Genomic DNA, 25,458 nt, shown 5'->3' on the forward strand with positions numbered 1-25,458 from the left:
AATTGAACCGTTAGTCGTTTCAAGTATTCAAATCAAAATTAGATTTCTGATTGGATTATACGAACCAGGGTACAAATAATGCATGAAACCAGAAAACCAGAAAGCCCACGGGAAAAACCCCTCTAAATATATCCAGAGCGGCAATTCTTGATTTTTATAACAGTGGATTTCCCAAAAAGCAGATTTCTCGTGATTTACAGCAGTCAACGCGTACTGTCAGAAAGAAAATTCGCCATTTTAAACCGGGCACGGTGGGTCCTGTCGCGTAAATTTAAACACACTAATGATCACTAAATGAACATTTTACGTTTGTACACTTGCGTTTTTTCCGTTAGTTATTCAAAAACAAAAATGAAAAAGGACTGGAAGCGTTTTATTATAATAAACGGTTCTCTTTTTGAGGTATATGCAAATTAATTTAGCGAAAAGTATGCGAACTCACAGTGAAAGATGTTCATTTCAAGCCCCATTTACACTACAGAAAATTTTTGGCACGGCTCGGATAAAAATGGCACGCGTACCCAAAAAAAAGGTTCAGCTCGGGTAAATTTTGTAGTGTAAATGATTTTGCCGTACCAAATTTTATCCCTGCCGACCCAAAATTTCACCCGTGCTCGGCCCTTCTGAAAAGGTAGTCCGAGCACGGGTGAAATTGGTACGCGTTCCCAAAAACTCGGCCCGGCTCGGACGAAATGTGTAGTGTAAACGATTGACCGTGCCAAACCAATTTTTTCCTGACGAGCCTTCGTAACTGTGGTCAGCACCATCTGTCAGTGGAGCATGTGTATTAATTCCATTCAACATGGCGGAATCGGCGCGCCCTGCAACGGTTGAGAAAAGATAACATCGGCCTAAGGGAGGTGACGTCATCGGGTGATTCTTCGGAGCAGCCACGATCCGAGATCCGATTATACCGGAAATTGACCTGCATTCACTCTCTTTAGTAGTAATGGCGGACGACGTCGGTGAAATAAAGACTTCGAACGTTTGTTAGGATTCGTCATGGTAGAATACAGAGTTCTTTCTACTTTCGTTTCTCGGCGTCTGAACACTGATCTCAAGGATTTTACGCTCGATTTGTGGAAGAAACGTGGAACCATGAAAACAGTCAAGATTTGCTCAGGTAACATCGACCTACGGGAGGTTAACATCGACCTAAAGGAGGTTAACATCGGCCTACGGGAGGTTAACATCGACCTAAAGGAGGTTAACATCGGCCTACGGGAGGTTAACATCGACCTAAGGGAGGTACGTTTTATAGCACCACGTTTGTATCGTATGTATTATACTGGCACAATCGTACACATGGAAAGCTTATTTGCAAGCATTAAACCTTACAATCTTGCAGGGGCTTTTCTAATCGTTGACCTGAGTGTCATTTCATTTATTACCAACTCATAACATCCACCTACAGGAGGTAAACATCTACCTAAGGGAGGTTATGATTTTTATAGCACCATGCAAGTAGGTATTATAATAAGGAACGATTGACTTGAAAAAAGCGTACGAATCTTAAGGGGCTTTTGCATTTCGTGTACATGCCGTTTTAGAAAAAAATTATGTATAAAGAATTATTATTATTATTTTTATTATTATTATTATTATTATTATTATTATTATTATTATTATTATTATTATTATTATTATTATTTGAAAAGCCTTTTAATCTCACTAGAATGAGATTAATGAGAGTTTTCTCATTTTTTTATTTACACTCATAACATGGAATATTTAACAATTATTCCACGAGCGCTTGTTGGATATTGTAGCGCCAAGTTGGCTATAATCATTTCTTATCCAACAAGCGTGAGTGGAATAATTGTTTTATTAAAAACAATCACAAAATATTGCTAGATTTTTCAGACTCCACTTTGCATGTAACAATTAGAAGACAATTTAATGGTCTCTTTTTCTCGGGCGTGGTATAATGGCTCCAATACCATGGCCGCTAAGTCAATCAAATCGCTCGAATTGCATTATACAATGATCCAGTTTTTAATAAAATATATTATTATCAATATTATTTTTTGGCAACACACTGACCTACGCTGGGCCATTTATATTCATCTAACGAAACACTTTCACAGCCATAAAGATTTGCTGTGAGAGGTGTTATGGGTTTAAATAGAAAAATTGCAGGTGCATTAAAATAGCATAATAGCCGGTTATGATGATTAAAGGCAATTGTTTTCTTGTTGTTGTTGTTGTCATTTTTTCTTGGTTGACCCCATCAACCTCTAATTTCCATATTAAATTTTGCTAGAAGTGACTGTTTATGACTGTTGAAATGATAGATCATTTTTAAAAATATAACCCTTAATATGTCAGAATTTATTTCAATTTAATTTGTGATCACTTACAAGAGGTTTGACTGTTTGACTGCTTACTACAGTACATTAACAATATTGGTTTTATTTTATTTCTTTTCAGAATGCAATACTTAAACTGTGCAGACCACTGAAGAAACTGCTACTTCAAAGACACCTATGACTCATTAATTCCTCAAAAGACCTTGTGCACAACAGATGCTGTTGAACTGTTATTGTCAAGCTTGACCTCTCGTCATGTGGCAAAATTATGTAAAATTTGGTATTTCAAGTTTGTAGGGTTAATTGATGGAGGATCTCCTATATAATGATGGATTGGATACAAATGGTCATAATTTTGTTCCTCTCTGGCAGGAAATTGTGTAGATTGGTATATATGTACCACTTAGAGTGCAAAGATACAAAATGACCAACATTTTTTAGTAATGTTTAATTGGAAGAAAGATTCTTAGTCCTTTCTACAACTTAAGGACGGTGCTTAGTATTGTTACTGCGCATACGTTCTGCGCATCTGGAGATGCTCGGGTTTCCTATGGGTGGTGCCTACAGGGATATTTTTGCGGACTTTAAAACTATGCGGAGAAAGCAGAACTTAGCAAGTGATTTTGGTATCCAAAAAGAAAATAACGGGGGGGGGGGGGGGGGAACCATGCATTTTTCAGAGATAATAAAGCTTCAATTTGGAAAAAAGCACCATACATTGCTTTGTATTTTGCTGCTTTTTAGAATAATTGTTGCTTAGTTATCTCTAAAAAATGTGTGGTTACCCCCAATTTCCTTTTTGGATTTCAATACCCACTACCAAGATCTGCTTAGTTTCCCGCATAGTGATAAACAGTGCAAAAATACTTTGCTATTAGTAGGCACCGTCCTTAAGCAGTTGTGAAAAGAAATCCCAAAAAATAACTGAGGGTCTTTCTTCTACTTAATCCTGATATTGAAATGCATCTTTCAAATATCCATATTCAATTACAGTTATGGTTGCTAACCTTTATGGCTATTGAGTCAAAAGATATGACATAAAGAGCTATTATTTTGTAAGTCAACAAATCTGTACCTCAAGTGAAGGTCAAAATGAAATAAAGCCATGCCATGAACCTTTAAGTGTGCTTTTCAAAAGATCCAAATGACCACCCCTAAATGTTTTCATTTTCATGTTTTAAGCTCATGACGTGTCATTTGTTATCAAGTAAGCTCTATGCTTCTAAATACGGGTGGAACTTTGTCATGAGTTGGAGAACAAGTCAAATTTGAACAAAAAATAAATTCCTTGTTCCCCCCTCCCCCCCCCCCCCCCCACATGGCATTTGACCATGTACCATGCCTGGGAAGAAGGGAATTAAATTTGGCTGGGGTAGAGAAATTGAACTGAATTTACAATGTACCTTTGGCGTGGGAGAATTTGGACTTTTCTCTTTTTTTTTTCTTCTGTTTGAAAACAATAATAATTATTATTGAACAACTGAGACAATATAATATATAATGCTCTTTATTCATAATAATAGTACAAGAGAGTGCATGGTAATAAGTAACAAATCGATATTGAGATGCCGAAGCCGGGGGCTTATATGGCACAATTCATACAGGAGATTGGTGAAAATGGTGCAATTACTTTACAGTTTACAAATAAATAAATAGATAAATATTAATGTTAATAATAATAATAATAATAATAATAATAATAATAATAATAACTCAAATGAAAAAAATTAAATAAATTACAAATAAAATATTAAATTAAGCTAAGCCGTGTATACGAGAGTTCAAAAGGACATGAATTCACAATTTGATTGGAAGTAATCTTTCTCTAAGTTTTTGTCTACAATTCGAGATAGTAAGCGAATTACCTAAATCAAGAGGGTTGTCATTCCAAATTTGAGGGCCTTGTGCACAAAGTACAAAAGCCCCTTAAGATTCATAAGCTTTCTTCAAGTCAATTCTTCCCTATTATAATACATACTTGCATGGTGCTATAAACATCATAACCTCCCTCAGGTAGATGTTTGCCTTCTGTATACGTAGGTGGAATTGTTATCACTTGGTAAAAATAAAATGAAATTCAAGTCAATGATAAAAAAGCTCCTTATGATCCCAAGTTTCCCCGCTAAAGAGTAAGCTTCTATGCCTATGAATTGAGTACACAATGTCTTTTGTGGAATTAATGAGTCATAGGTGTCTTTGAAGTAGCTGTTTCTTCAGCGGTCTGTGCAGTTTAAGTATTGCATTCTGAAAAGAAATAAAATAAAACCAATATTGTTAATGTACTGTAGTAAGCAATGAGAGAGTAATGTTCAATCGTCTTTTAAGGTTTCTTAACAATCATAACATTCTCTCTGACAATCAGTATGGTTTTCCCAAGCATCACTCCACCGCTAGCGCTTATGTTCTTGCTCTTTTATATGACAAAATCTCTTCTGCCATTGACAATAAGGAATGCACAGTTGGTATTTTTATAGACTTGTCCAAGGCCTTTGACACCATTGATCATAACATTTTGATTTTAAAATTAGAGCATTATGGTGTTCGTGGCACTTCACTTAGAGGGTTCGAAAGCTATCTAAGCAATAGACAACAATATGTGGAATTTAATGGTGTCAGTTCGGAGTCTTGCAAAATTAAGTGCGGGGTGACTCAGGGTTCTATACTAGGTCCCCTACTCTTTCTACTCTTTATAAATGATCTGTGTAATGTGTCAAAGGTCGTGGATTTTATTCTTTTTGCAGATGATACAAACATATTTTTCTCCCACAAAGATTTTAACTTGCGTCCTGGAATCTTGAATTCTGAAATGCTTAAATTAACTCAATGGTGTCGAGCAAACAAGCTGTCCATTAACTTTAAAAAATCAAACTTTATGGTTTTTAGTCCACCCCAAAGGAGGAAAACACTTGATATACCTATTCAATTGACAACAATGCAATTGAACGTGTGAAAGAGACAGTATTTTTAGGTATTATCCTCGATGAGCATTTGTCATGGAAGCCTCACATTCTTAGTGTTTCTAGAAAAATATCAAAATCAATAGGTATAATTAATTTTATAAGTCTAGTTTTTGCCTTCCCAAAACCTCCTTACGCTCCTTGTACTATAGTCTAGTTTACCCTTACTTAATTTATTGTTTCTGTGTGGGGATCAACATATCAGTCTAATTTAAATTGGATTATTGTTCTGCAGAAGAAGATAATCAGAATACTATATAAAGTTTCTTTTGATGCTCATACTGGTGTTCTTTTTAAAGAACAGGAGATTTTTAAAATTCTCTGACATTTATTTATACCAAATAGGTAAATTTATGTATCTTTTTAAAAGAAGCTTACTTCCAAATTATTTTCGTGACATGTTTACTCTTGCAAGCCAGATACATTCTTATAATACAAGAAATTCCAACCTTTTCTATATACCTTATTGTCGAACTAATCTTCGAAAATTCTCAATTCGGTTTCAAGGTCCTACGTTTTTCAACTCGCTTAGTCGTGAAATTCAAAACAGTGAAAGTATCAGTTTGTTTGGCAAAAGACTTAGAAAATTCCTTCTTTCTTGGTTAAATGGACTCCTTGCTGAGCTACACACCTTTTCTTTTTTTTTTTTCTTTCTTTCTTCTTTTTTTTTTTCTTCTTTTAAAAAAAATTTAATTGGAATTTTCATTCAGTACCATTAACTTTTATGGTTTATCCTATAGTTCCAGGAAGCCGATAGTTAATAAGCCCCAAGCTTCTATATAGGCTTCCTAGCCTTTAACACATTTCATCTTGTAAATAGTTTAGTAGGAATATTGTGTATCATCTTTAACGTATTTATGTTGTATTTTTTGGTTAATGGCAAATAAAAAATGAAGCAGTCAAACAGTCAAACCTCTTGTAAGTCAGATCACAAATTAAATTAAAATAAATTCTGACATATTAAGGGTTATATTTTTAAAAATGATCTATCATTTCAACAGTCATAAACAGTCACTTCTAGCAAAATTTAATTTGGAAATTAGAGGTTGATGGGGTCAACCAAGAAAAAATGACAACAACAACAAGAGAACAATTGCCTTTAATCATCATAACAGCTATTATGCTATTTTAATGCACCTGCAATTTTTCTATTTAAACCCATAACACCTCTCACAGCAAACCTTTATGGCTGTAATTTTAAGTGTTTCATTAGATGAATATAAATGGCCCAGCGTAGGTCTTTGTTGGCTACAAACTAATATTGATAATAATATATTATATTCCATGTTATGAGTGTAAATAAAAAAATGAGAAAACTCTCATTATTCTCATTCTAGTGAGATTAAAAGGCTTTTCAAATACAGTCAAACCTCCCTTTGCGACCACCTCTCGTAAGCGACCACCTCTCATTAGCGACCACTTTTCCAGAATACCAAAAGTTTTCAAGTCAAATCACTATAGATGGAACCTCTCGTAGGCGACCACCTCTCGTAAGCGACCACCTCCCGTAAGCGACCACTTTTAGAGATGATTGTATAAAGTGTTCAATTGATTTTAACCTCCCGTAGGCGACCACTTGACACATAATCCGCTGTATCTCTCACGGGGGGAAATTGGAAAATGTGTTGCTGTAACATATTGGCCCACATCATTACAGCAGACGCCGTATTAAAATCTCAAAGCCGAACCTACCGGAAGTGTCTCCCAAAATAGCTTAGCATTGAAACAATTGATAACATACACAAGCACTACAGTGCACAATGAAATAAACTTTAATCAGGTTGAATCTCTTGTAGGAAAAAAACTCTCTTATCTTGTAAATAGCATGCATGTACATGCATGACCGGTGATGACTTTCTCAATCTTGTTTTACTCAACAGAAAAATTGTGGCGATAAAGAACGTCAACTGAATTATGTAACAAAAAAACAAACGCGAAAGTTGTAGATGCTTTACGATTGAAATGTAACATTGCAAAAATGCCGTTTACTGTTTGCTCCTAAATCAGGCAGTCTAAAGAAAAGTTATTACATTGGGTTTCGATAAGCACTGGCAAAAGGGTTTGGTCTCCGCAATTACCATATGTAAACTACTCGAAATTTAGACCCCCTGTGGCATGATCTCTGGTAAGCGACCACCTCCCGTAAGCGACCACATATCCTTGACATTATGGCTGGTCGCTTACGGGAGGTTCCACTGTAATTATAATAATAATAATAATAAAAATAATGAAAATAATAATAATAATAATAATAATAAATTTTTATAAATAAATTTATTCTAAAAGGGCACGTACACGAAGTGCAAAAGCCCCTTAAGATTCGCAAGCTTTCTTCAAGTCCATCCTTCCTTATTACAATACCATAACCTCCCTTAGGTAGATGTCTACCTCCTGTAGGTGGATGTTTAATATGAGTTGGTAAAAATGAAAATTATGAAATTCAAGTCAATGATAGAAAAGCTCCTTATGATCCCAAGTTTCCCTGCTAGAGTGTAAGCTTATATGGGTATGAATTGACTATTATAAAACATAAACTATAAAACGTACACTGTAGGCCACTCTACCTCCCTTAGGAAGATGTTTACCTCCTGTAGGTGGATGTTATGAGTTGGTAATAAATGAAATGACACTCAGGTCAACGATTAGAAAAGCCCCTGCAAGATTGTAAGTTTTAATGCTTGCAAATAAGCTTTCCATGTGTACGATTGTGCCAGTATAATACATACGATACAAACGTGGTGCTATAAAACGTACCTCCCTTAGGTCGATGTTAACCTCCCGTAGGCCGATGTTAACCTCCTTTAGGTCGATGTTAACCTCCCGTAGGTCGATGTTACCTGAGCAAATCTTGACTGTTTTCATGGTTTCACGTTTCTTCCACAAATCGAGCGTAAAATCCTTGAGATCAGTGTTCAGACGCCGAGAAACGAAAGTAGAAATATTTTACCATAACGAATCCTTACAAACGTTCGAAGTCTTTATTTCACCGACGTCGTCCGCCATTGCTACTAAAGAGAGTGAATGCAGGTCAATTTCCGGTATAATCGGATCTCGGATCGTGGCTGCTCCGAAGAATAACCCGATGACGTCACCTCCCTTAGGCCGATGTTATCTTTTCTCAACCCCCTGCAACAAGCAAGTCACCAAGAAAATCTCACAGTCACTCTAAGAAAGGAAATGAAGTAAAGGAATACACTCCTTGTCCCTGAATACTGTTTCTAGCAACTCAAATCAGTGACCATTACGTGTTAACATCCAAAATCGTTGCTCGATAGGACGGTTACAAGCCAGCATTGCTGCTATGACGATGAACATATTTGTATCTTCACGCCTTTTCTATTATTCTGGAAAGAAGAACAGGAAGACACTAATTTTCGACGTCCCTGCGACAAGATGTGTGGCCTTTTTAGAAGTAGACACTCCAAATACTTCTCACCCGCCATGTTTGAATGAAATAAGCCATTGGCCGCATGCGCCCTAAGGAATAATCGCGTACGCTACCCAAGATGTTGAGCCTTTTACCCGTACCAAAACATTTTCTCACGCCGCTTAGCACGGCAGAAAAAAAGAAGTGTAAACAGGGCATCAGTGCTATAGTTTTTGGTACGTGTACCATTTTTATCCGAGCCGTGCCAAAAATTTTCTGTAGTGTAAATGGGGCTTAAGTTGACCTTCGACAATGGCAGCACATGTGTTGCGCTATTCGTCGACGTATAATGGACAGTCTGGTGAAATAATAATATATATCAAACTTTTTCATGCTACAAGGTAGGTAATGCTATACATGAAAGATAAATTGGAATTTTTCAGCCCAACTCATTTGCAAGCGCTTGACTTTGTGCTCTTGCCATGACCAAATTTGCATAACGAATTATATGAATGTGTCAACAACATGCAGGAACAGTTTGAACGAACGAGCTGTTTCAAATGTTCTGTAGTTTGAATTTTACAGGCTATTGCTTTTACTGTTAGCGCGGATCTATGTTCTGCGAATTTTAATTTGATCATTGATCCGCGTTAACAATGAATAAATGAATGCATTCTTTGAAACGACGTAATTGGTTCAATTTTCAAATAATCGATCCATTAATAGAGTCTAGGGGGATACGCTTGACCTGGTTCGACTGTAAATTATTACTGGCAACAAAGAATGTGTTTTCTATAAGCTGTACAGAAATTGCTAATAGTAGCTTATTCTCTGTTGAACTTAGTAGGATAACATATTGTATGATTTTGTCAACTCATGTGTTTTTACAGATGTAGAAGGCAGGATTAGGCGCATTTTGCTGTTAGTAACGTGTAATAGGAAACTGTTTACATTATTCTGCTTCGGCTACTTTCAAAAATACAGCAGTCAGGAAATATCAAAAGTCAGAGTATTTCTAAGCTTTAATTCATCTATTGATTGAGTTTTTAAGACAGGAAAGGCAATTACTTTAGAATTATCAAGCAAAGATGACATAAATTCACTTAGAAGAGGTCAAAGTTAACAGCAGAGATCCGGCTGTGATTGTCGCATCGCAATATAAATATTTATGAAATTGCTATAAACTAGCAGTTTATTCTAGCCCTGAATTCGAAAAAACTCGCTAAGGAGGACTTACCACAGTGATCTGATCTGTAGCGCCAGTAACTCTTTTTAAACGGAAAAAGTTGAAATCCTTGTGACTGCGTGACTCTGACAAACTAAGGCGTGATCAAAACCGCGTGGGACCTGGTAACCGAACTATCTTCCCACGCGCTACGAAGGCGAACAAGTAACAAACGACAAACAATTCCGTATTTTACCTCTGTAAATATGCAGTTCTTCAAGTTCCTAAATCAGCCGTCTAGCCAAATATGCTCTTCCTGTGCTTGAAAAACGTTTTTTTTTTTTTTTTTTTGCGGGAATGTGGGGGTGTGGGTGGGGGGGGGGGGGGGTTTGGGAGGTTCCTTACGCGTGAGAACTAGCGGACGTTTAGAACACAGCTTAGTGCCCTCTTTTCAACAGTCATTTTATATTTCCTACTGTATGGCACTTATCTTTGCAAATATCAAGAACGAAGTGGACAGTTACTATAGTGTTTCCTAACTACAGCAAAAGGCTAACGTTAATGGTTGGAGGTTCCATCTATGATACAGTAGCAAGTAGAGTAGACATTGCAAGCTTTATGGGGCCACACCTGCATTTTATGTCTACACGTAGCATCTTCCTTGACTGCAAAACAGTCAAATTTTTGTCTTTCAAGTGCAGATACGATACTCGGAGAAGCACAAAAAGCCTGGAACGTCATTCGAGTTCTCTTTTCCTACTGGCTAATGTTCATGTGGCCTAATTATAGACACTAGCTTGTTGAACATTAGCCAGATCAAAGCTCTCAGTTAGTGAGAACGCCCAAATTTCAAACCAAAACCCGAGGAAACAAAGTGAGTGGAATTGTGCAGAGAGAGGGTGCTTTTAAATTCGGGTTCATGTTTTCGCGGTTCTCACTATTCTGGAGCTTGGAACAGGCTAGGCTGCAAAACAGTCTTTTTGTGCGCTGGTCCGTCGTACGATCATGTGCGGTCGTTTCTTGTAGGAAAATGTCTACTCTACTTGCTACTGTATCATAGATGGAACCTCCACCCAATAATGTTAGCCTTTTGCTGTAGTTAGAAAACACTATAGTAACTGTCCACTTCGTTCTTGATATTTGCAAAGATAAGTGCCATACAGTATAAATTTATAAAATGACTGTTGAAAAGAGGGCACTAAGCTGTGTTCTAAACGTCCGCTAGTTCTCACGCGTAAGGAACCTCCCCCCCCCTCCCCGCCAAGAAAAAAAAAACGTTTTTAAGCACGGAAAGTGTATATTTGGCTAGACGGCTGGTTTAGGAACTTGAAGAACTACATATTTACAGAGGTAAAATACGGAATTGTTTGTCGTTTGTTACTTGTTCGCCTTCGTAGCGCGTGGGAAGATAGTTCGGTTACCAGGTCCCACGCGGTTTTGATCACGCCTAAGTTTGTCAGAGTCACGCAGTCACAAGGATTTCAACTTTTTCCGTTTAAAAAGAGTTACTGGCGCTGCAGATCAGATCACTGTGGTAAGTCCTCCTTAGCGAGTTTTTTCGAATTCAGGGCTAGAATAAACTGCCATTTTATAGCAATTTCATAAATATTTATACTGCGATGCGACAATCACATTATACATAGCTGCTCTCTGCTGTTAACTTTGACCTCTTCTAAGTGAATTTATACCATCTTGGCTGTCTTAAAAACTCAATCAATAGATGAATTGAAGCTTAGAAATACTCTGACTTTTGGTATTTCCTGACTGCTGTATTTTTGAAAGTAGCCGAAGCAGAATAATGTAAACAGTTTCCTATTACACAATTAACAGCAAAACGTGCCTAATCCTGACTTCTACATGTGTAAAAATACATGAGTTGACAAAATCATACAAAATGTTATCCTACTAAGTTCAACAGAGAATAAGCTACTATTAGCAATTTCTGTACAGCTTATAGAAAACATATTCTTTGTCGTAAGTGATAATTTAACGAAGGACTTGATTTGTAGCGTGACGGCCGTTGTTCGTTTCACAGGCTCTCCTCGTGTCAAAGTACCCTTCACATTTTGGTCTCGCGACGGAGTACTTTTGCATTGCCGCCAGAAATATTTTAACACAGTAAACTGCAAAGGTTGTGCTTCAACAATGTCTTCATTTTAAATTCAAACTTGACGTACCAATTGGGTTTCTTTTGTGTTGAAATTGGATGAAATTTACTAAATTTTTAAACTGCCGAAATGGGGTTTCTTCTAACGGCCGAAGCATTTCCAATTTTCAAGCTTATCTAAATTTAACTAGTGCATTATGAAGAAGAGGGATGTGTTTATATTTTGTAAACATTTCATTAATGGAGGGCATCGCGTTTCTTTCTGCGAGCGAGATGAAAATGGGTAATTTTTAGTAAGTTTCGTGACCGAAAGGACGCTAATTTGCCGTATTTCAAACTTTGCCCGATTTCAAAAAAAATAACACGCTGATGAAACTTTTAACGTTATTTTTGAAAATACTCCACTATAGAGAGTATATGGGCAAAATATGAAGGAATTCGAAATTTCACGACTGACGCCCAATTTTTGATAATTTCAGAAATCGGCTCTTAATTATTCTTATAATTGACAGATTCCATTTTTCATTACAAACTTCCAGCATTCAGTTAATTAAGCAGTTATTCAAGCATACCTTTGTTTGCTCACATCCAAAGAAAAAGTTTACTCTCAGCAGTTACACCTGGAACATGCATGTATTTCCCGCCAACAGCACTGCGTCTTCGAGGATGATTGAAGCTATGGTTTAATGAAGTCTGAAGCCAAATTAATAATGATTACATAGTTGTTCCAGATTACTAAAAATCACTCATAAATCTTGGGCCTGCATAAAGTCTTGAGAAATGTCAAACTTTAACTTACTCAGTAAACTGAAAAGTTAGACATCTACATGTATGCTTTAATAGTTTGCTTACTTCAAAACGGAAAATTTGATGTCTACAAAGCATTTATTTAAAGACGAATATTTGTTAAATTATTCTGATTTGAGAGAGAAATTATTGAATGTACATGTAATTTCAACTACTTTAACTACACCATGACAAATAAAACTAGTAATTTCTTTGTTAAACGACTGGACTTTTGCTGCTTCTTGCCTGCCTGCTTACAGCAATAGTGCATTATTAATCTAATGCAGACATGAGTTGGAGTATGAAAATCACCTCCTGTGCAAAGACACACGTGTGTTACATCTCCGCACAGGAGGCAATTTTCACATACATATATTTTGCTTGCTAATTATCTTTCGAATAAGATTACATTTTAAGTAGATACACAATGAAGGATCAAAATTAGCAAAGAAAACACAATGTCACTATGACATCATTTTTAAGGGACAAATAAAAATTCAAAACTAACTTTAATAATATAATACTGTGCAAGGTGATTAAAAAAAAAAGAATTAACAATAAATAACATATAAGTGTGTGTGCAAGGTAAGTATGTCTCAACAAATAGTTTTCCGCACATGGAGTCTGATTCCGAATCCAGCTAAAACCAAGTATGATGAAGTCCCATCAGACTCCATTCGCACAAAACTATTTGTTTGGACATACTTACCTTACACGCACACTTATGTTATTTATTGTTAAGTCTTTTTCATTTTTTATCACCTCACAAGATATATATTAAGTTGGTTTTGAATTTTTATTTGTCACTTGAAAAATTAATGATGTAATGGCAACATCAAAACGTGTTTTCTTAGCTAATTTTTATCCTTAATAATTATCTCTTAATGAGAAAAATAGGAGATTACTTATAAGTGTCTTGATATTTAGACAAGTTCTCCCAGCTAGAACTGTAATAAATTTATGGAAAACAGTGAAGAGAAAATACTTGTTGATATTCCAGCTAAGAATTAATACAACCACCTTGTTATTAAGCCCACTTTTGTATTGAAGACAATCTCACAGAAATGACCCCACGAGTGATTTGTATTAACTTATAAATACTTAAATTACTGAGGTTTGACTAGCACCAAATTTAATTGACTTGTCACACGTACGGTACTGCTGAAAGAAAGTTACCACCCTTGTCATGCACGGTAAGAGTCGTGTAGCACTAAAATAAATACTGTAAGTATCATGGCCTAAAGTTCTCTAGCAAAACTATCGTAAGGTCAGAAATAAAATGCAAAACAATAACAAATAACGCCAGCGCAACCAGATCAAGACAGTTATTAATAATTATTTTGATTGCCACGGAAAATCCCACTGAAAAGGAATAACCATGAAGTTTAATGCAGTTTCGTTTTGTTTGACTCTTGAAAACTACACTGTATGTAATCGAAACTGGTTAACTTCTGGTTTGCATCCTTCCAAGCAATATAACAAGTTGTCAAAGAGCCAAATAGTTCAGCTAACATGCATATTTATTTGCATGTATTTGTGCCAAAAAGCTGAGCAGTTTTTATCTTTTTATTTTAAAGGAAGGCTTTCAGCATCCTTTTAGTGGTATGCTGTGAGTGAAAAGTCAACATAAACTTGTGTGAAATAGTCTGTTCTGTACATTGTATGACAGTGTCATGAAAGAAACAAATGTCATGACTCCTTAGAACTGCCAACATCCTCAACAGTATTAAACTTGGTTTTATCCTCCTCTGAATTCTGCACAGGGACCTTAACTTTGGGTGTCTCCATAACAGGTGTTCTCTCAGGCCTCTCCTCCTCAGCCCCTGCAACATTAGCTCCCCCCTCTGCAGGATCCATGGCCCCCTGCTCGTGTTGACCATTGGCTCCTTGAATTGCAGGTTGGGCTCCTCTCCGTTGCTGTTCATTCATAGCATTTAAAATCTGCATGATCTGTCTTTGTTGATTGCGTATGTCCTCTCCCAGTGGAATGTGTTCAATCGCGTCTCTTTCTTCTGCAGCTTGATTCAGCTGTTGAATCGCAGCTCCAACATTTTGAACTTGATTCTCAAGCCGCTGCAAGTCAGCGTGGAAGTTTCCAGGAAGGGCTTGGGCGGTGGTGATTGTCATAAACGGTAGCCTCACTTGTAATCCACTCAACGTAAACATAGCAATGACAATAATGATGATGACTGCAATGAACACAAATGGCTGCCACTGGATGGGGACCTCTTTAAACAGGGCACGGAAACTTTTGCCAATGGCCTCGGCGATGTGTTCAAACGGCTGAGCAATAACACTTGCTATTGTGGCAGATATTGCCTGTTAAGAGTTGATGGTACATGATACATCAATAGGATATAAAAATGCAAAACAATGATACAGACCCATGCAAAGTCTGCATGATCTGCATTTTGTTGATTGCATATGTCAACAATATTTTGAATTTCTACATTATACAAGAGTCTTGTGGAACCAGGTGAGCCTTGAAATATTGGAATAGCAGGCAATGAATTATTGTGACCAAAATTGGTGCTTTGAAATTTTGTGCAGCCTCGGGCAAATAACAGTGACTTCTAAATATTTTGCAAAACTGAAACAACGGACGACAACATCCATCCAAGATAAGTAACATAAACCTCAAGTGTAGACTTATCAACTAAAAAAAAACAGAAAACTTTTCCTGTCACTAGACAACAATGCCGTGAATGAGAAGAGAGCTTTCGTGCACTCACATATACACACCTTTAATTCAAAGTTAAAGATGTCAAGTGGGTTTAGGGACAGAGTTTAGAAGGGTATTATGATGATGATGATGATGATGATGATGATGATGATGATGAAGATATCAATGAGGGGGGAGGGGATTTTGCTCAAAAATTATTTTGAAACTATCAACTGCCCATGCCTGCAAGCATCTCCCCTATCAAGCTTTACAATGACATGTACATGTAAGTAAAAGACATTCTAGGCAAAGATTAGAAATTCAAAGTAAACTCACTTTTGATGGAGAGACTTCCCACGCAGGATCAACAAGTAGCATCTCCTGGTATTTAACGCACAGGTCATCAGAAAATGTGAATGAATTTCTCAGCCAAAGCCTGAAAGACTCTAGTGGCTGTAATACATGATCAGGTTGGCATTGTTTGGGGATTTCCTTTGCCATTTGAGCTTGTTTAGAAGCAAACGCTTTTCTGTATAAATGATACCATTCCCAAGGAATGCTTATGACAAAACATAAAAATATAACAAACCAGAACTGAGATCGCCACGTTAAGTTTGTGCGCTTCTCGAAAAGGACAGCAGCCCAGATCACCAAACAAATGGCAGCCAAAATGAGTAAGGCCTCCTTGGTTAAGAAACCAAAAGAAGGGTTGTCCCACTGGCCAGATTCATACAGATAACCTTTACTTTTGAAATTTGATACGACACCAATGATCACTTCACAGACATCTTGCACATTTCCATCACCGGATGTGACAAATTTCTCCAGAGTAGCAACATTGTCTTTTGAAGCCGTGATTATAACCTCGTGTTCTCCATAATCTTCAATGTTACCTAATATACTTCTCGCTACTTTTTTGAAGTAAGGGGTGTCGCATGGTGATGCATTGACAACCGTTTTTTCACTGCAGGGCTGACATTGTTGGGGCACATTTACCAAGTCTTTGTAGCACTGTGAAAGCTTCGTTTGGAGTCCACCACAATCAGTTGTCTTCAAGAGATAAAAATGAAAAAAAGGGTAAATATTTAACTAACAGTACAAAAAAATAATAAAGAAATTAGATCATTTTATAACATAACATAACATAACATAACATAATAACATAACAGTCATAATATTTTATTCAGGAATTTAACAACAAAATAAAAAACTTCCTGAAAGGGGAAATCATGAGGGTTGCCCTATTAAAAACAATTTCCTCAAATAAACATTCTAAAATCTAAAGCAATCACAAACATTTAAAATTAAAACTATTTACAATCATTCCATAGTGTACTACTACCAGAGCTATTGATCCCTCAAAATTCTTCATTGACTCTCTGATTTTGAAAGTTGTCTGGAACACTGCATGGGCAACCAAAGGTAACCTAACATACTGCATTTATTCGATTAACTGCCCACCTTCGAATAAGTGCCCACCTCGACTAAGCACCCACCCTGAAAGCCCAAAAAATTAGTAAGCGTCCACCCTCAAATAACTGCCCTCCCCAACCCCCTCCCAACAAAAAATAGTTCATACTAGTCCAGCTTGAAATAAGGGGAGCATCAGTTTTGTTCCAAATTGGTTTTAGACATGTTAGTCAATGAACTTTTATATTGTTTATGGCTTGTTTATGTTAGCTTTGCACTTTGTTTTGTCTTGTTGAAGAGAAATGTAGACTTGTTATCCCTTGTTTTGTTATTCTCTAAAAATATCCTCATTTGCTGAAAACGTTGGGGAAATAATAAGCACCCACCCACAAATATCACCATCCACCTTAAATAAACGCCCCCCCTCATGGGCCCAAAATTAAATAAGCGCCATAATCGAATAAGTATGGTAACAAAAAATTCATGGAATTGGACCAGGCTGTTTGTTCTCACTAGAAACCAATCATTTGCTCTCAAATTTTGCCTTAAAATCTTCAATCAGATTTGAATCCAGCTGATACACACCACCCCAAAAAACCATAAAAGGGCCTCTAAGAAATGAGAGGATATAATCAGCCAACTGTTACAACAGCATGGTCATATTTGGGCAATTTACCGCTATAAAGAATAATATTTGAAAGTCTGAAGTCCACCCCTCCCCTCCCCCCGCCACCTTCCCTAAATCACTTGTAAACCGGGGGACCTGTTAACCCTTCAAACAAGATGGCTTGGTGTGCATACGAAGCAAAGCGTGCAAAATATACTAATTTTCAAAGTGAGATTAAAACAGTCATAATGCTGATTATGTTCAGCCGAAGGGATTCATTAAAACGCATGCCCCAATGACTCAATGAATTGAATACAAAAACGAGAACTAACCGCGCTTTCCAACACTCTGTCCGTGTCGTAGTGAATCATGTCGCCTGGATCCAGCCATTCTTGCATCGGAGGTGTTTTCCCAGTTTCAGCATCTTCTCTTCCAAGAGTCAGACAACAGAACCAGGTGAAACTGAAGAAAAGCAATGTAAAAACCCTCATTTCCCTTAGAAGGACGTTTCTAACGATACATTCAATGCCTTCCTGCTTTTAATTTGAAGCCTTTCAGGAAAAAAACGGGAGACTGGTAACTAACTCAGCCCCTCCCCTCCCAAAAGAAAACAGACCCATCCATCCCTACATGAAACTATTTTGTTCCTTTTCTTCTTTCCCTTTTCAGCCAAAAAAAACCTTTAAACTTCTCCTCTTATTATTTTTTCTCTCTTACCGTAATTGATCGTAATTGCTACTCGTTTCTCTTACGATTCCTCTTACACGTACACGTTTAACTTCGATTTTTTTTTTGTTTGATTTTGTTGTCTTTTTTTGTCTGCTTCCTTGTAATTTATTTCTGTCCTCGAATTTACCAAAAGAAAAGCATACTCTATTATCTGAGGCAATTCTTTTTTTATAGTAAGTGACTGAGATTTGAAATAATCTTCGCCAAGATAATAAACGACCTGTTCTTACACCACCCTCCTTAGTGTCTTTGTTTGTTTTCCACCCCTGGGAATTTTTCGCGCCATAGTCGGCACGTGGTGCATGCAAGTTTGTTTATCAGCGTGCAAAATCTTCCAGTTTTCCCAGTTTCGACGTAACAATATCGCGATGAATTTCACCTATCTCGTTCTTTTGAAACCTTCAGAAATACGCTTCACTAAAAACTTAATTGCCTCGAAATTTGACAACGGCATTCCTCTGGTGGAAACATTTACTCAGATAAAGAACGGAGAAATTCTCGTTGAGGATATTCCTGTCATTGAAGTTGTCTTCTACCCAGAGAAATGGGAATGGTACACTCTAAACAACCGAAGACTTTGGGTGTTGCAAGAGCTGGAAAAGATTGGAAAATGCAAGTACATTAAGACGAAAAGGATTGAATACGTGGAGAACGTATTTGATTATCCATCACTTTTGTACGGTTCCGCAGCTCTCAAAGAAACCTCTCGTTCGTTTACTTGGCGAGGAAATGACCTTCAAATTACAGCCCGGCGCACACCGTCCAAGGACGTGGATATTTACTACGAAGAAGATGAAAGGCGCTCGCGTTCAGCTCGCCAAGAAGTGCACAAGAATTGGAACCGAGCTCAAAGCGACTGCGGCGATAGAAGAGTGCAACGACAACGCGGCGGTTGCAAAATGAATCACCGCAGACGATGCAAGCGACGTCGCTTTCATCCGTATTCAAGATACGACTTGCGTTACGAACGAAATCCACGAGAGGCTTACTCCAGCAGCTACTCTCGAGGGGTCGTTGAGGTGGAAAATTACAGCAGAGAGCGTCGAAATTCGGTATCTTCCGACTGTTCCAGCTCTATCTACGGTTTCCAGTTTAGCTACACAGTTTGGTACAAGCGTAGACAGGCGTTCTTGCGTAGTGTCTACTGCATTCGCACCGGCCGTCTCAGAGATCCCTCTCGATTCATCGAGTACATCTACACCTGTGGCGTGTGCTTCAAGAGCTTCAAATCGAAAGTCAGCTTGAATCAGCACAGTGAGGAGCTATTTCACTGGGCTTGTGTGCGTTGTGGAAGGTTTTTTGGAAGTCACACTGCGCTTGGACAGCACAAGCTAGCTCTAAATCATACAGTTTGAATCTTTGATTACAAACATTGACAGTTCTCTCTTGAATGTTGCTTATGTTGTTACTCTGGAAATATATAGCCAGTATGTGATAATTTGTATATCTTGTTGTTGTTTTGCAAATTTGAAGTGGATAATGTTATTGTCACGCATGTTCGCGTGACAGTCACGATTGCGTGACAAGCCATGTTGTGTTATTTATAGCGAAGGACGTCGTTAGCAAAATTTAATGACAAGAAACCCATTTAAATTCTTGAAACCATGAAACTCAGTTTTGTATGAGATCCCAAGAGATATAAAATACAAATAAATGATTATCCAAATTATCTAATTGTAGAAAAAGTCTAAAGAAATTTAAAATGAAATGAAAGAGTACACTATGATATGAAAAGTTCTAATCAGAATATATATTGTTATTACTATAAAAATATAAAATGATAGTGATCATGTTTAATTTGTTCAATAAAACTTGTTAGTTGTTAATAGATAATGACATGGATTCATTTGAATGGATTTGATCCACAAACTCAAATGTTAGAACCACCTTGCACAGCATAATAAACAGCACCACAGGAAAGTACTGCTCAGTAGCTTTCATTTGAATGGTCACAATTTAGGATTTCATACACAGACTCAACGGTTAGAACCACCTTAATAAACAGCACCACAGGAAAGTACTGCTCAGTAGCTTTCATTTGAATGGTCACAATTTAGGATTTCATACACAGACTCAACGGTTAGAACCACCTTAATAAACAGCACCAAAGGAAAGTACTGCTCAGTAGCTTTCATTTGAATGGTTAACTTTAGGATTTCATCCACAGACTCAAAGGTTAGAATCACCTTGTACAGCATAACAAACAGCACTACAGGAAAGTACTGCTCAGTAGCTTTCATTTAAATGGTCAGACTTCAGTTTAGGATTTGATCCACAGACCCACAAGGTAGAGCAACCTTGTGCAGCATAATACAGTCAACTCTCGCCTTGCGGACACCTCGCTACTACGGACACCCCAATAAAACGGACAGCAGCTGAATCCCTGGCAAAAATATATTACAGACGTTTGACTGAAATAAATTCCCGCCGTTACGGACTCTCGCTATTAAGGACACTAACTCGCGGTCCCAAGGGTGTCCGCAATAGAGGGAGTTGACTGTAAACACCCAACCATGAATGAGAACCATGCTGACTCCATAACATTGGCTCTATGAAATAATTTTTTCCGAATTTAAAAACTTTCTTACCTGCTAGCGCGCCTTTTAAAATGGCCATCAACCTCCACCTTCTACCAAGCCTTTTCTAAAAATCGTTCCTTACCGGATCTCCCATGGTCACATTTAACTTTTAATCTTATCAGAGATACCGTATATAGCTCCCCGGCCCAGGCATTTGAACCCGCGATTTATGGTCGTGACTGGCACATTAAAGTCCTGCTTTGGCCTAGAAATACTTCTGGTATCGATAGAGACTACACTAGACTGTCATTTTAATTCGTACCGCGATAGTGACCCGTACGATAAGACAATCGAGAATCGCGCGATCATTGAGTGACGGGCGCGAAGCCGTGGGGGACGTGAAACGTGGGCGGAGGCCTACTCAAAGAGGGGCGCAGCGTGGTGTAGTCTCCTCCGAAGCCTTCGTTTGGGTTAGTCACGCAACGTGCATTGCGTGACGAGCCCAAACGACGGCTACGAAGGAGACTAAGCGTAGTGCGCCTGAAGGCTAAAAATTGTGCGATTCCGGATTCTTGCGCGCATGGATTGCAATGCCACTGCTTTCAGTCACGCCTTCACCTCTCGCTCCCTGAAGATTGTGGTATTGTTGATTCTTGCATCTCCCGAAGCTCGCATGCGCAGTCAATCACGGATGGAACTTTTGTATGGAAATCCTCCAGAGATGCAATCTCTCCTCTAACAAACCCGCACCTGTCATTCGTGCACCACTGCAGCCTCTTCTCCTCCATCGCAGACGTGTCATTATTGATAGCGTAATGAGCAGAGAGCCGACGCGGCGGCTATAAATAACCTTTAGAAAGGTTAATGACGTTACTGATGTTTTCACTCAATGACAGACAAATTTTAAATGACTTAATTTTTGTTGTATTCGTGCCAGCACAGAATGCGAAGGCTATCATATTACCCTGCTATCAGCTCTGCTCCTGGACCGCAACTTGAAGCAGGGAAGCCAAAAACAAGATATATTCAAAGCCTGGCATTGAAAGCACGCAAGGATATCTATCGGTGCAATTCTCTGAAGACAGAAGCAACTCCGAAAAGACGCTAAAATCGCGCGGTAAGTCGTAGTGCAGCTATTAATTAAGATGCGTTTCAGAACGGAAGACTAAATGAAGTTCAGTTCATCAGTTAGAATACTCATCCTCACTGAGCTTTTCTGAGATCTCTGTCCTTCTGTTTTTTCTCTCAAAGATAGCAGAGAAAAATTCCCGCGTAGTTTCGATCATTCAGGTTTGGAAGTAAAATTAATATTTACATGGTTACGAATCAGTTTCCGGGCAAATGTTGCCGAAACAAAATTTGATGTGTCTGTGTACCTTGAGGACCCACATCGAAAATCATATCACCAGCTAGACGCGGAATTATTGTGTCATTTCTAGGATTCGTTTCATTCAGAAATAACAAACTGCGACACAAAATAACAAGAAGGTATAGAAATGAACGTACTATAAAAAGGCTTTCAAACTGAATCAACTTGAGTGATGTATAAACCACCCAAATGGTAAACGTCCGATTCATTTCTTAGTTTTCAGTTGGTTTAACTGCATACATCTTAAAGCGAGTCTTTTGTTCGGAGTTCATGATATTTTTAAAGCCACCTTTGTAACGTCTTCTGTGTGTCCGTGAAAACCTTTTGAAGTGAACGGTTTCGAATTTCGGCGGTGGATAAGTTATAATCGAGGTCTGTCTGACTACATGATCTCGCCCGTCTTTTACCACCTAGAGAACGACGTAAAATGAACATTTTATTGCGATAACCTTTCACTCTCATGGGAAGAATAAATGTTTTACGTTTAATTTTCTTAAGTTATTTTTGCATTTGATTTCGATAATAGGTCTTTCCTTCTCGTGTTTCATCAATGGGTGCAGTTGGTGCTTCGCTCTTGGCTGCCTTGCTTTCATTTCTGATTCTCAGCACTGAAAGCTCAAGAACATGCAAGCGGCCTCCTTCGTGGACCATTGATCAACGCAACCCATTGGCTGATGCGCGGTCAAGGGGTCACGTGGTATTCCTGGGACTACTGCTGGCCAGCTGACGCTTTTGCCAGTGGCAGGCTGGCATGATGAACATCATGTATAAAGAAATGGTCTTGAAGAAGTAAGACTCCATTTGTCCATTTGTGTATCAGTGTATGTCGTAAGTTCGTCTGTTTATCCAACATAGTTACCTTGTGGATCAGATAGGAAGTGGACCTTATTGGAGGTGACAAATCTAGTGTTTGTGTGTGGCTTAACCGTGACTCGATGAATCCCCCCATATGGGAAGTGTCCCGTTAGTTTAGGTTACGAATGTAGTGTTTGTGTATGGCCAGGGTAGGGGCCTGACTCGATGTCCCGGGCCCCTTGTGGAAAGTGCCACACGTGGAGTCCCCTTAGGGTCCTCACGTAACGCCGGAAGTCACACATTTAGTCTTGTTGTAGAATGGGTTTCAATCTCGTTCCCAGGGCTTTATCCCTTCCAATTTACAAGGGAAAAACCCTGGAAACGAGGTTGAGTAGTTTTTAATGAGCATCGTAAAACCAAAACAAAGTAATTACTCTGGCCAATCACAACGCGTAAACAGTGCAAGGAACCAATCAGAACTCGAAACAAATACTTGTAACCGGTGCCAAGCGCGGGAAAACGCGTGCGGCCAAGCCACTTTTGGTTTTGGATTTGCTTTTCATTGGTTGAGAAAGTGGCGCAGGTTTTGCTAACCAATCACAGACCATAGTAGAGTAAAACCAAGGCAAACGCGTTATTAGTTTCAACGCTTAATTGAAAATCACTTTATAACTAGCAACACGACTTAGTCTCCGCACGGGAGTTGACTGCAGTCGAACCTCCACTAACGGCCACCTCTCTACAACGGCCACATGTTTTTGTCCCGGCGGACAGTCCATACATTAGCTCTTGTTTAAACCTCTCTACAACGGCCACCTCTCTGCAACGGCAACGGCCACTAAAGTGCGTCCCCAACTGCCAAAATAACCTCTCGACAACGGCCAGTACAGTTCTTTTTTGTAAAAACCTTTTTTTTATAAACTGATGCAGTAACCGGCATTAGTCTTCGGAACATTACGTTTCTGTATCCATTTTAATGATATACGTATTTTGATTGTGTTCCATTTATATGCTGCAGTAAGCATAAATTGTCTACAATAATACATGTATAGCGAATGTTGCAAACCTTGCTCGTTTCGTCTTGTTAACATTTTGATTCAAAATATTATACGTTTTATTGTGTATTTTATCTATGTATATCTTATTTAAGATTGGATTGCCATTATAGGAGCTTATAGGCTACAATAAGCATGAACTTGACACAATAAACATGTTGTACTTCCCGAAAACAAAAGGTGTCATATTACATCCCTACCTCCCCACAACGGCCACCTCTCCACAACGGCCACTTTCTTCTGTCCCCAAGGTGGCCGTTGTGGAGAGGTTCAACTGTATTATCTTGAAGTTACACTTTGACTACACAGCTTGTGTGTGTCTCAATTTCTTCCCAGCTTTCCCTTATAATATAACAACAGTTTACCAATTTCTCATTGCAGGAATATCACTGATGTTTCTTTCATGATTTTGAACATGAAAAGAGCCGCTGCCACAATCAATGAGCTGACCAAAAGGGTTTCGTTCCCAGTCTACCAAGAGCCAGCTTCGCAAGACATCATGGGAATGTTGGGTGGTGTAAAAGACGATATTTTGATCTATGATCGGTGTGGACTCCTTGTTGATCATTTCACCATGCCTTGGAGCTATCTAGGATATTCATTTGTCAGGCGAGTAACATTATTGTATAGTGGAATATCTCCCATGCGAACTGCATGAAAAATCGCCTTTACAACTCACCTTTCGAGATATGCTTACTTTGAAAAGGTGACAAATATGAATAATTTATACGCGGTCAGCTAGAATCATCCAGATCAGCAGTAACTGTGTGGAGGAGCTTTTGATCGAATGAAAGACAAGGAAAATTAAGCTAAGAAAGTGGTACATGTAACTGAATCAACCTCGTTCCCAAGGTCTTCTCTTTTTTCCTGGGAACGAGGTTGACCACTGAATAATACCGAGACCTTATAATGACAATAAGGCAATGCAATAGGAAAAGAAAACAACAGTAGAAAAAGCTGACAAACATTTTTCTTTCTGTTTTCAGAAATTCTTTAGAGAAAGTTATTAGCAAAAACTCGAAATGCCGACGATTTTGTCCAGTCATGACCACGCTCAGTACAGTGACTAAAACCCAGTCTTCCACGTCACGGCAGCTTTCAACCAATTCCTCAGTCTTGACGTCAGAGAGCGTTACGTCACAACCTCGATCTGAATCAGCGACTGCTTCCTCGTCCGAACATTCAAGCGAAGATTTCAATAGCAACAACGCGAAACAAAACAGGGAATCAAGTAGAGAAGATACGCAATAGACTGGCAGGGATTTTTGCAATGCGTTGCGGTGAAACTGACGGATCGTTTGTTGCCAGTGGTTAAAGTTTTGGCTTAACTATGAAGACTTTGTTTAAATATGACGAACAGACAAGAAACGCGAAAGTTGTTTGTTCTGAAGTACCGCGGACAAAGTCGGATTGAAAGAAAAGCACCACTGAGGCAAAAAAAAAAAAGATTTAAAGTTTTTAAAAGTAGCGCCGAATTCTTCAGTTATGACAAAGTTACATGAAACCTTTCCCGTGTAACTTTTGATAGTTTGAAGCTAAGCGCCATAACAAAATAAAACTATACCTTTCTTTGTCAACCAGGTCTGGAGACTTATGTTTGTTGTTGTTGCTGTTGTTGTTA

The 25,458-nt window shown here is 38.2% G+C and overlaps 4 protein-coding genes and 1 long non-coding RNA gene across 7 annotated transcripts; 3 read left to right on the forward strand and 2 right to left on the reverse strand.

Annotated features, from left to right (window-relative positions):
• Positions 1-825: 825 nt before the first annotated feature.
• Positions 826-2,620, forward strand: LOC146475489 (uncharacterized). 2 transcript variants are annotated; one of them, XM_085115867.1, is made up of 2 exons: positions 826-1,248; positions 2,431-2,620. In XM_085115867.1, the coding sequence occupies exons 1-2, from the start codon at positions 1,003-1,005 to the stop codon at positions 2,488-2,490; spliced, it is 306 nt and encodes a 101-aa protein (XP_084971993.1). In that variant the 5' UTR covers positions 826-1,002; the 3' UTR covers positions 2,491-2,620. The 2 variants fall into 2 exon arrangements, with proteins under 2 accessions (XP_084971993.1, XP_084971994.1); XM_085115868.1 differs by having other exon boundaries at positions 826-1,206.
• Positions 2,621-4,151: 1,531 nt separating this feature from the next.
• Positions 4,152-8,392, reverse strand: LOC146475490 (uncharacterized). Its single transcript, XR_014865881.1, has 2 exons — positions 8,021-8,392; positions 4,152-4,553 (listed from the first exon to the last, which is right to left on the reverse strand). It is a non-coding gene; the product is annotated as an uncharacterized LOC146475490 (long non-coding RNA).
• Positions 8,393-12,671: 4,279 nt separating this feature from the next.
• LOC146475491 (chloride channel CLIC-like protein 1) lies at positions 12,672-17,928 on the reverse strand. Of its 2 annotated transcripts, XR_014865882.1 has the most exons (4): positions 17,703-17,928; positions 15,690-16,403; positions 13,058-15,010; positions 12,672-13,003 (listed from the first exon to the last, which is right to left on the reverse strand). XR_014865882.1 is itself a non-coding variant. In XM_085115869.1 (3 exons), the coding sequence occupies exons 1-3, from the start codon at positions 17,859-17,861 to the stop codon at positions 14,381-14,383; spliced, it is 1,503 nt and encodes a 500-aa protein (XP_084971995.1). In that variant the 5' UTR covers positions 17,862-17,928; the 3' UTR covers positions 12,672-14,380. The 2 variants fall into 2 exon arrangements, 1 of the variants encoding a protein (XP_084971995.1); XM_085115869.1 differs by having other exon boundaries at positions 12,672-15,010.
• Positions 17,929-18,302: 374 nt separating this feature from the next.
• LOC146475492 (uncharacterized) lies at positions 18,303-19,932 on the forward strand. Its single transcript, XM_085115567.1, has one exon. It carries the CDS (start codon positions 18,402-18,404, stop codon positions 19,452-19,454), a length of 1,053 nt encoding a protein of 350 aa, XP_084971693.1. The 5' UTR covers positions 18,303-18,401; the 3' UTR covers positions 19,455-19,932.
• A 1,631-nt stretch (positions 19,933-21,563) lies between these two features.
• LOC146475493 (selenoprotein P-like) lies at positions 21,564-25,414 on the forward strand. The gene is made up of 4 exons (XM_085115920.1): positions 21,564-21,735; positions 22,514-22,776; positions 24,219-24,446; positions 24,824-25,414. Exons 2-4 carry the CDS (start codon positions 22,739-22,741, stop codon positions 25,086-25,088), a joined length of 531 nt encoding a protein of 176 aa, XP_084972046.1. The 5' UTR covers positions 21,564-21,735; positions 22,514-22,738; the 3' UTR covers positions 25,089-25,414.
• Positions 25,415-25,458: the final 44 nt, after the last annotated feature.

This window comes from Pavona decussata, unplaced genomic scaffold, assembly GCF_977016875.1.
Source record: "Pavona decussata unplaced genomic scaffold, jaPavDecu1.1 SCAFFOLD_84, whole genome shotgun sequence".
NCBI classification, from domain to species: Eukaryota; Metazoa; Cnidaria; class Anthozoa; order Scleractinia; family Agariciidae; genus Pavona; species Pavona decussata.